General features: G+C 47.7%; 1 protein-coding gene and 1 non-coding gene across 2 annotated transcripts; one reads left to right on the top strand and one right to left on the bottom strand.

Moving 5' to 3' along the window:
* The first annotated feature begins 3,388 nt into the window (after positions 1-3,388).
* On the top strand, positions 3,389-3,495 carry LOC130741500 (small nucleolar RNA R71). The gene has a single exon (XR_009020396.1). It is a non-coding gene; the product is annotated as a small nucleolar RNA R71 (small nucleolar RNA).
* A 5,013-nt stretch (positions 3,496-8,508) lies between these two features.
* LOC130736455 (uncharacterized) lies at positions 8,509-9,921 on the bottom strand. Its single transcript, XM_057588287.1, has one exon. It carries the CDS (start codon positions 9,919-9,921, stop codon positions 8,509-8,511), a length of 1,413 nt encoding a protein of 470 aa, XP_057444270.1.
* Between the last annotated feature and the right edge of the window lie 851 nt (positions 9,922-10,772).

Here is a 10,772-nt window from a genome sequence, read left to right as displayed (position 1 = left end):
GGAACACATGCAAGTCCTAAAGTTACTTATAATGCAAGAAAAGTCCCTATACAACCACAAAATTACTAAAACAAAGCAAAGACACAAAGAAAGATAAAAATGCATGAGAATGCATGAAACACTACATGAGACTCCACAAAAAGACTCAAAATAAGCAAAGAAATGACCCTAAAAACACTACTAAAATAGGGTCATCACACCACTATACTCAACGGCAGCTCGCCCTCGAGCGTAAATAACACTCGCTTGCCCTCAAGCGCAAGAAATGCTCCCAAAACAAGTGCTCAACAAGGAATGCTTAACACAAAATCGGGGGAAAGAGAAACTACAGCTGGTTTCAAGAGAAAGATCCAACAACCTACTTCATGCTTCCGAAAACAAAGAAGATTGAAGAGTCCATCCATGAGAAGCATATAGACCTAAAATCCTAGGATGAGATATATATTTAGTGCACTGAGCACACAAGCAAGTTCTTAGGTTCTGAATATCATTCACTCAAGAGCAGCAGAGATCAAGCATGCATAAATTCAAAGAGACTTCAAAAAGGGTTGTAATGTTGGCTTGGTAAAGTACAAGGTGGTTGGTCCCTAAGGAAGACTAGGCTTCAAAACTATTGAGTGTGGTCCAATCACATAATCCCGGAGCTTTCATCAACAAACTTTACAAACACCAGTCTCTTGACCCCTTTCTCAACTTTCTTTTCTTTTCTTTTTTTGCACTCCAGCTTTGATTAGGAGTTCTTTTCTTTTTATTTTTCTTCTTTTTCAATATTTTTCACTTGGGGCAAGAGACACTTTCAACTTTACTTAGCTCCAAAACAATGCAAGGACCAACACTCCCCAAAATCCAACCAAACATCCGTCCCAATCACTTGGCTACAACAAATTCTCCAATAAGGCTCAAATGGGACTACTAAGGACAATGTTCAAACCAACAACTCTGAAGCTCAAAAACCTACAAGTCTCAAGAATAAGGCAAGTATCACAAGCATGCTATGAGTGAAATCAACACAGAACCAAGAAGTGCAAGTGAGTCAGGATCCTCCAGGGAAATTTTATAGTGAAGGGTCAAGAATGGACCCTTAATGGACTCACATCAACTCCATTCTCAAGAAACAATCGGAAGACCGAAGTCTCCTCCTCTCTTCCCCAAAGCATGCAATCACTCATCCCCAAAAGACACAAGTATTCATAAAAACATTTTCCAAAAACCAGCACAAGTTAGAGAACACAACTTCGGGCAAAAGCATGTGAGTATAGGGTAGTAAAGACCCAAAATGGCTCTAACAAAACAATGCATGCCAAAAAGAAGATAAAAAACTACAAAGGAAAAATATGCTAAACATGCATGAACTACACTACGGGAAAGAGTTGACCTCATTTACCAATTACCACGGAGGCTCAAGCATAGCTCCTTCTCCAAAATTCAGGCTCTCATTCCCTGCAAAATGCAACAAACAAACAAGCGAAATAAAACAAGACTTGGGTTGTCTCCCAAGAAGCCCTAAGTTATAGTCCTAGGTGGACTCTCCTTCCTTTGGGGTTAGGAAGGAAATTCCTTACCATCAAGCTTCCTTCCACATGTGCAAGGTAGAAACCTCGCACAAAAACTTTGGAACAATTCCTCCCAAGAGAGGGTATCATCTAAACCATCGTACCAAACCCTTGCTCCCCCCTTCAAGGAGTGAGGGAAGAGCTTAACCTTGAGCTCATCACTAGTCACACCTTCCATCTTTCCAAGGTGACTCGCTTCAATGAATCGGGCCATGTGGTCTTTGAAACTCTCATCTTTAGACCCCCCATACTTGTTTTTACTAACAAGCTTGATGAGAGCTTGGCTAAGCTCAACATCTTTTTCACTTACCTTGGGGGTCTCCTTTGAAGACCTGGACAAGCTTTGAATCATATCACAAACAAAACCATCATTAAGGTTAGTTTGCAAATTAAGATTGAAAACCGAAAATCTTACCTTGTCCTTACCAACTCGGAGAATGAGCTGACCCTTATCAACATCAATCTTAGCCCTAGCAGTGGCTAAGAAGGGTCGGCCTAGAATAAGAGGAATCTTTGCATCTTCCTCCATGTCCAGCACCACAAAATCAACGGGGAACACATACTTATCAACCTTAACCATCACATCTTCAATGATCCCATAAGGTGTTTTTAGGGATCGGTCCGCCATTTGTAAGGAGAGCATGGTCGGGGTGACCTCTCCTAAGTTCAACCTCCTAAACATGCTAAGCGGCATCAAGTTGATGCTCGCTCCTAAGTCACACAATGCATCCACTTTCGACAACCCCTCAATCTCCACCGGAATAGTAAAGCTTCCGGGATCTCTCCTCTTCCTAGGTATCTTCCTTTTCAAGATTGCACTACACTCCTCAGTCAACATGACCGTCTCATCAACCTCACTCAACTTCCTCTTTTTACTTAGGATATCCCTCATGAACTTAGCATAGATTGGCATTTGCTCCAAGGCTTCAGAAAAAGGTATATTGATATGAAGTTTCTTAAAAACCTCCAAAAACTTAGAAAACTGTTTATCCAGATTTTTATTAGCCAAAGCCTTGGGGAATGGAATCTTGCTAAGTTCAGGAGAAGGAGTGCTCAAAACTCTAGCTTTCACAGGTTCACTCACTCTCTTCCCCATAGCACCCTCATATTTTTGCTCTACTTTCTCATTTTTCTCTCCCTCAACTTGTTTTTTTGACTCATGTAACACTCTCCCACTCCTAGTGGTAACTACAGCAGAATTTTCTTGTTTAGACAAAATTAAAGAATCGGGAGAAAACTTACCTTGAGGTATCTCGGCCATTTGCTTGGCTAGCTGGCCAAGTTGGTTCTCCAAGTTCTTGATAGCCGCCTCTTGGTTCTTATGGTTGTTGTTCATGCGGTTGATGCAACTCTCCAATAGCTCCTCTAAACTCCTCTTGCAATTCACCTTTCCAACAACTTGTGTTTGGACAAGAGGTTCATGATTTTAGGATGGAACTATGTTTCCTTGAGCTATAGCTTTGGCTTCATTGCTCTCAGCATTGACAGTACACAAGTTACTAACATGAGGTCCACCACAAGACTTGCACTCCACACAAGTCATTCTTGCACCAACAGCCTTGGTCTCCTTAATATGCATTCGAATCTCCGCCACTTGTTCGGTGAGTTGCTTGTTGGAGGCCAAGAGCTTGTCATAAGCTTCCACTTCAAACTTACTCCTTCGGGTTTGGCGATCATTTTCAGAGTTCATGGCTCTCGCTGCCATCTTTTCTATTAAGTCATACCCCGCTTGTGGGGGAAGAGCATCGAACTCTCCACTTGAAGCTGTGTCTAGGCCAAACCTCCAAGAGTATTCTAGACCATCATAGAATGTTGCAACCAATTCAGCCTGGGTGAGATTATGTTGAGGGCATTTCCTCAAGAGCTTCTTGAAGCGCTCCCAAGCTTCATAGAGATTTTCTTCAGCGGATTGCACAAAATTCATGATGTCCTTTTTCAATTTCCTCAAAAGGGCTCTTGGGAAGAACCTTGTTGTGAACTTTTCTGCCAAGTCCTCCCAAGTAGTGATACTCCCTTGAGGTTGTGAATTCAGCCATTCCTCCGCTGCATCCTTCAAAGAAAATGGAAACAAGCTCAACCGAATTGCATCCGTCGGAACATTGTTCACACGGTAAGTGTTGCAATTCCGGATGAACCTCTCCATGTGAGCATGTGGATCTTCCAAAGTACCTCCACCATATTGGTTTTGGCTCACCAAGTTGATGAATGCCGGTCTCAACTTAAAGTTTCCCACTCCCTCGGGAAAGACAATGCTCCCGGGATAGTCATAACTCATAGTAGATGAAGTGAGTTCCCGAAGAGACCGGTTGGCATCCTCAACTTCTTGTTCACGTAATCGAAGGGTAATCCCCTCTTGGATTCTTGCCTCAATATGGGCTTGCATCTCCTCCTCCGTCATTCGGCCACCCATGGCGGTGTCTCTCGTGAGAGTAACCTGAATCTGTGACACTCAAACAGAGAAAGATTAGTAGCACCAATTCTAGACAAAGATAAAAATAAAAAAATAAAACCACAAACTAAAAACTTAAACCAAAAACCACAAACAATTCCCCGGCAACGGCGCCAAAAACTTGTTGGTTAATCCGCAAGTGTACGGAATTCACCCGGTTTTAAATTATCGAACCACAGGGAATTGGTGTGGCAATTCAGTTTAAGATTCGAGTTCACGGTTGGAAAGCAAATAAAATTCAGTTTTAAGGGTTGATTGTTTAGGTGATTAATTAACAAGAAATTGAAATACAAGTGTGTGAAGAGATCAATAGTGAGCTTGCCTTGGGTTCTTGCTTAACTAAATCAGTTTTAATCAACCTATTCTTCCCACAAAAATTCTGAGTCTCTCCTTGATGTTCTAGCCTAAGTAATCATCTATCGATGCCTCGTATAGACAATCCTCTAAAGTCAAAAGATAGGCTCAATTCCTTGACAACCTAAACATTTGCTAAAGGCACTAAGCATGCAATTCAGGCCAACAAACCCCAACCCTTCCTCTATTCCTAGTAGCAAGCATAGAAGAGGTAATCCCATATCATGTCCCTAATCTATAACAAATTTCCATTATATTATAGAAAAGCATAAAGCTAGCTCATGATCTAACTTGAAACATAAAGCATGGATATGGGATTCAAGGGTTTACTCAGAAGTATAATGAAAAGAAATAGGAATTAAGATTAAAACATCAAGAGTCTTACAAGGTACCCAAAGCAAAAAGGTGTTTAGCCAAGCATGGCTATGAAATCCATGCTAGAAGACAAAGATAAAACCTGGAACATGAGACCTAGGGAAGGCTCCCAAGGCTTCAGAACTCCAGCTCTCTCTTCTAACTTATGTAAAAATTGATAAAAATGACAAAAGGTACAAGAGAAATGCCTAAAAACCAATTTATAGGCAAAACAAACGAGTCTGGGCGCTCAGGCGCCAATTCAGAGCGCCTGAGCGCCAATTCCAGCCCAAAAACATGCCTCTGGAAGGCAATTGGCGCCTAGGCGCTGGTTATAAGCGCCTAGGCGCTCTCCCCAGATCCCCTCCATATTATGCCTGGCGCCTAGGCGCCCATTTCAAGCACCTAGGCGCCCATTTCAAGCGCCTAGGCGCTCGTACTCGCTGGAAAAGGCTTTTTGACTTCTTTCTTAACTTCTCTTCAAGCTCCATGAAGTCTTCCATTAATCCCAAGCCTCTTGACCTTCCTTCTCCTTCAGTTATTGATCTGAAAACTTGAAACACAAGGCAAGGAAAATCCAGAAGCTCAAAGAGCTTTGTTAGCAAAGAGGGGCCTCAATTATCAAAGGGAACACATGCAAGTCCTAAAGTTACTTATAATGCAAGAAAAGTCCCTATACAACCACAAAATTACTAAAACAAAGCAAAGACACAAAGAAAGATAAAAATGCATGAGAATGCATGAAACACTACATGAGACTCCACAAAAAGACTCAAAATAAGCAAAGAAATGACCCTAAAAACACTACTAAAATAGGGTCATCAGTAACTGTTTGTAATGAAAACTTCTAGTATTAATGAATAGATTGTTCGGTTTGTTTTATTTTTGACTTATATTATTTGACTTGCCCGGTCGGGTCTTGTGATTGTCCCGGTAGGACTTTTAATTTTTGTGCTTCGCGGGGTCTTGTAATTATTGTGCCCCGAGGGCTTCTAGATTCGATGCCCGTGGGTCGTTTTGATTTGTTGGGCCCGGTGGGTCCTTTTATTTGGTGCCCGGTGGGTCTTTTAATTTCGTGCCCGGTGGGTCTTTTAATTGTGTGTCCGGTGGGTCTTTTAATGTCGTGCCCGATGGGTCTTTTAAATTGCTCCGATCGGCATCCATGCGAAAACAACTTAAACAAAACGCTCCTTCTTGATTCATTAAATAATGCAAGTGTGTCTATCGGTTACAAGAGGAGGACTGGAAGCAGTTCCTTGATTCTAGACTTAAGAACATAAAAAAAAAAAACAAAAAACCGGGTTTCAAACATTGGGTTGGCAAAGCTAGCTGTAGTAGCGGTTGAAGTTGGTGGCGTTCCAAGTGCGGGGGATCTCTTCCCCAGAGAGCTTTTCCAACTTGTAGGCGCCAGTGCTGGTTGCTTCAGTTACTCTGTATGGGCCTTCCCAGTTGGCGGCCAACTTGCCTCGCTCGGTCCCTCGGGCTCCGATGCTGGCGTTGCGGAGGACTAAGTCCCCAGGTAGGAACGTGCGGTGGACGACCTTCTTGTTGTAGCGGATGACTGCATGTTGCTTCGCGATCAACTCCCTGCAGTTGGCGACGGCTCTCCTTTCGGCGAGAAGGTCCAGGTCTTCATTGATGAGTTGGTCGTTCTGTCCCGAGTCGTAGCCCATGGTACGAGCGCTCGGCTCTCCAATCTCCGCTGGGATGACCGCCTCGGTGCCGAAAGTTAGGCGAAACGGGCTCTCCCAAGTCGTAGAGTGTGGAGTTGTGCGATATGCCCATAGGACATGATCCAGCTGCTCGGCCCAATTGCCCTTAGCGTCGTCTAGTCTTTTCTTGAGTCCTCTAAGGATTACTCGGTTCGCCGCTTCAGCTTGTCCGTTCGTCTGGGGGTGTTCCACAGAGGTGAAGTGGTGCTTGATGTGAAATCCGTCCACGAGCTCCTTGAATCCTTTAAAGGCAAATTGTGTGCCATTGTCGGTAATCAGGACTCCAGGCACCCCGAATCGGCTGACGATGTTCTTGTAAAAGAAACGTTGTATGCGGGCTGAAGTGATAGTTGCAAGGGGTTCTGCCTCAATCCACTTGGTGAAGTAGTCTACCGCGACTACCAGGTGCTTCAGCTGTCCCGGTGCGGTTGCAAAAGGTCCCAAGAGGTCCATTCCCCATTGGTGGAAAGGCCAAGGGGAGACCATAGTTGAGAGTTGTACGGGTGGGGCTAAGCGGTGGTCGGCATGCTTCTGGCACGGGTCACAGTGTTTGACGTGTTCGGCAGCGTCTTTCTCCAGGGTGGGCCAGTAATAGCCGGCCCGGAGGACCTTTCTTGCCAGAGAACGCCCGCCGGGGTGGTGGCCACAGCTGCCCTCATGGATCTCTGCGAGCACATACTCTGCGCGTTCCTTTGACAAGCACTTAAGGAGCGGAGTGGAAAATCCTCTCTTAAAGAGGTCCCCGTTTACGATGGTGTACCAGGAAGCGCTTCTAGTCATCTTTTTTGCCTCCGACTTGTCGGGTGGTAGCCAGCTCGTTGTGAGGTTCTTAACAATAGGGGTCCTCCAATCGCTGTCCGCGCCAATGCATAAGGTGTTGACTCCAGCGGGACGGTCGGGGTCTGCGACGTAAGGGAGGGCCAGTGTGCCCTGAATGACTGTCCTGTTCAGGCCGGGTTTCCCGGTGCTAGCCAGCTTTGCTAGGGTATCCGCGCGGTCGTTTTGAGCCCTTGGAACGTGGCGGAACTCTACCTTCCGGAAGGTTGCGGTCAGCCATTTCAGGTGGGAGAGGTATTGTTCCAGAATTGGGTCCTTGGCCTGCGCTTCGCCGTTAGCCTGGGAGACCACTAGTAAGGAGTCGCAGCAGACAAGTATGTCCTGCGCCCCAGGTCCCGTGCCGTCACCAGACCGGCTATGCAAGCTTCATATTCAGCTTGGTTGTTAGTGGCTGGGAAATTAAAGCGCAGCGACTGTTCTACGACCATCCCTGAGTTGCTTTGGAGGACGATCCCTGCGCCGCCCCCCTCTTTGTTGCTCGAGCCATCCACGTGGACGACCCAGGAGATTTCTGCCGGTGGGTCTTCATCGCTCGTGAGTTCCACCAGGAAGTCTGCTAGGACTTGCGCTTTGATCGCCCGTCTGGGTTCATAGCGAATGTCATGCTCGGATAGCTCAATCGACCAACCCACCATTCGACCGGCTAGATCTGGCTTATGGAGGACTTGTTTGACCGGTTGATCGGTGCGGACAATGATGCTATGAGACTGGAAGTACCTTCTGAGCCGCCTGGCGGTGGTTAGGAGGGCGAGGGCAACTTTCTCGAGCATCTGATATCTGAGCTCAGCTCCCTTGAGCGAGCGGCTGACGAAGTAAACCGGAAGTTGGACTCCCGCCTCCTCTCTTACCAGCACGGAGCTCACAGCCTTGTCTCGAACGGCTAAGTATAAGTACAGGGGCTCCCCGGGCTTTGGACTTGACAGTATCGGTGGAGAGGTGAGAATCTGTTTCAACCGGGAGAAAGCCTGTTCAGCCTCTTTCGACCAAGTAAAGTTCGCTCCTTTCTTTAGTAGGGCATAGAGTGGTAGGGCTCTTAGGGCGGCCTTGGGGAGAACTCTTCCGATGGCGGCCATTCGTCCCGCCAATTGCTGGACTTCCTTGACCGTCCTAGGGTTTTTCATTTCTACAATAGCCTGGCACTTCTCGGGGTTTAGTTCAATCCCACAACTTGTGAGCATATATCCCAGGAACTTCCCGCTCTTGACCCCGAAGGTACATTTTTCGGGGTTGAGGCGCATATTGTGCTTCCTCAGCTGTTCGAACACGACGGCCAAATCGGCTGCATGGTCGCTCCCTTTGGTGTTTTCACGATGATGTCATCGATGTAGACTTCGACTGACTTCCCAATAAGCGCCCCGAAGATTCTGGTCATCATTCGTTGGTAGGTGGCCACTGCATTTTTCAGGCCGAATGGGAGCATAGTGTAGCAGTACGTCCCCCGATCGGTTATAAAAGCGGTATTTTCTTTATCGTCTCTGTACATCGGAATCTGGTTGTACCCAGAATACGCGTCCATGAGGGACAAGTATTCGTACCCAGAGGAGTTGTCCACCAAGGCATCGATGCTGGGGAGGGGGAAGGGATCTTTAGGATAGGCCTTGTTCAGATCCGTGTAATCCACGCACATCCTCCACTTTCCATTGGATTTTTTTACCAGGACCACGTTCGAAAGCCAAGTAGTGTACTTAACTTCGCGAATGATCCCGGCCTTCAGAAGTTCCGTCGTCTGTTCCCGAATCGCTTCTTGCTTCTCTGCGCTCATCTGTCTCTTCTTCTGGGCCACTGGCTTGAACTTTCGGTCTACTGATAGCTTTTGACTGCAGAATGTTGGGTCTATGCCCGGCATATCCGCGGACGACCATGCAAATAAGTGCCCATTACTTCTCAGAAGGGCCTCCAGTCGGTTTGAAAGATCCTGAGGGAGTTCTCGTGCCAGTTTGGTGGTTTGCTCGGGGCCACGACCGATCTGAACAGGTCGTGCTTCCCCATCCGGTTTAAGACGTTGATCCTCTCTGGATTGGTCCACTCGTGGGTCGATATCGGTCAAGCAAGCCCCTGATCGGAGGTGGAAGCTTTCGACTCTTTTCCCATGGTCGGGCTCTTTCCTCTTGCGATCCTCGCGCGCCAATCTGCAGCTGGAGTTATAACACCCCCTGGCCATGGTTAGGTTTCCGCGTACGGAAACCGCTCTTCCGGCCCAAGGGTACTTCAACATCAGGTGGTGGGTGGAGACGATGGCTTGGTAGACATTGAGGCTTGGTCTGCCGATGATGGCATTGTAGGCTGTTGGGCATTTCACTACCAAAAATCGGGCCTTGACAGTCCTGCAAACATCAGGGTCTCCTAGGGAGAGGTATGCATCAAAATATCCTAATGGCAGGACTCTGTCCCCAGTGAACCCGATCAAGTCGTGGTCGTAGGGGATCAGGTCTTTCACAGATAAGCCTAAGGTTTTATAAGCATCGTAAAACATAATGTCAGCGGAACTAGCTGTATCGATGAGTACCCGCCGTACCTTACCGTTTGCGATGAGGGCCTCCACGACAATCGGATCGTCCTCCTCGCCGGTGTCTGTGTCGTAGTCGTCTTCCATAAAGGTGATGGGAACTTTCTGCTGTGGTGGACGGAGGGAGCTAGGTCGAGGCCGTCCAGTAGCTGACATGATGACTCGAGTGCTCTTCTTCCGACTGTTGTTTGATGGTCCGCCGGCGGCCCACCCTCCAGCAATCGATCCGACACTGACCAGATTGGTCCCGTGGCGCCTTCGTACGTCATCGTGGTCCCGCCGATCTGGAGATCGGCGCCGATCCGGACTTCTACGACGGTCGGGGCTCCTGCGTCGGTCGGGACTACGGCGATGACGGGGGCTCCTTGCTCGAGGGGGTGTGCGGGCTCGGTTCCTGGGAGGGGTCCGGGCACGGGCCCTGGGCGGGGTGGGTGACCTTCTGGGAGGCGGTGAACGCGGACGAGGGAGGTCGCCCGAGGAGAGGGCGACGTACTTTGACAATCTACCGACTCTGACTAGTTCTTCTACCTTGTCTTTCAGGTTCAGGCATTCGTCCGTGTTATGGCCGGGGCTGTCGTGAAATTCGCAGAACCTTTTAGAATCCAGCTTATCCCCCCGCGTGAGTAGTGGGGGGGGTTTGTCCCTGAGGTCAGTGGAGGCTCTTTCCCGCAAGATGCGGGAGAGGGAAGAGTTCAGGGGAGTGTAACTATCGAACTTCTTCCGTTTTTGCTTTTTCTAGTCCTGGCTCTTCCGTCGAGGCTCGCGATCGCGCTTAGCTTCGCCGGGGTCTCGGGTTTTCTCCGAGGGCCTATGGCCTGGGTTTTGATTGGTGGACCTTAATGTCGCCGCCTCCTCCATGTTAATATATTTCTCTGAGCGGGTTTGAAATTCCTCCAGTGTCCTGGCTTTCTTCCCGTCCAAAGAAGTTAAAAAAGGGCCTGGCCTGAGCGCCTGTCGTACCAAGATCAGGCGGACTTGAGGGAGGAGGTCTGGAATGTCTCCCGCTT

This window comes from Lotus japonicus, chromosome 2 (genome assembly GCF_012489685.1).
Source record: "Lotus japonicus ecotype B-129 chromosome 2, LjGifu_v1.2".
In the NCBI taxonomy this organism is placed as follows: Eukaryota; Viridiplantae; Streptophyta; class Magnoliopsida; order Fabales; family Fabaceae; genus Lotus; species Lotus japonicus.
Note: the sequence above shows the minus strand (reverse complement) of the source record. Positions and strands in the feature narration are given on the sequence as shown.

Coding starts and splice junctions, on each gene's coding strand:
- LOC130736455 (XM_057588287.1), bottom strand. CDS start 9,921: ATGTCAGCTACTGGACGGCCTCGACCTAGCTCCCTCCGTCCACCACAG.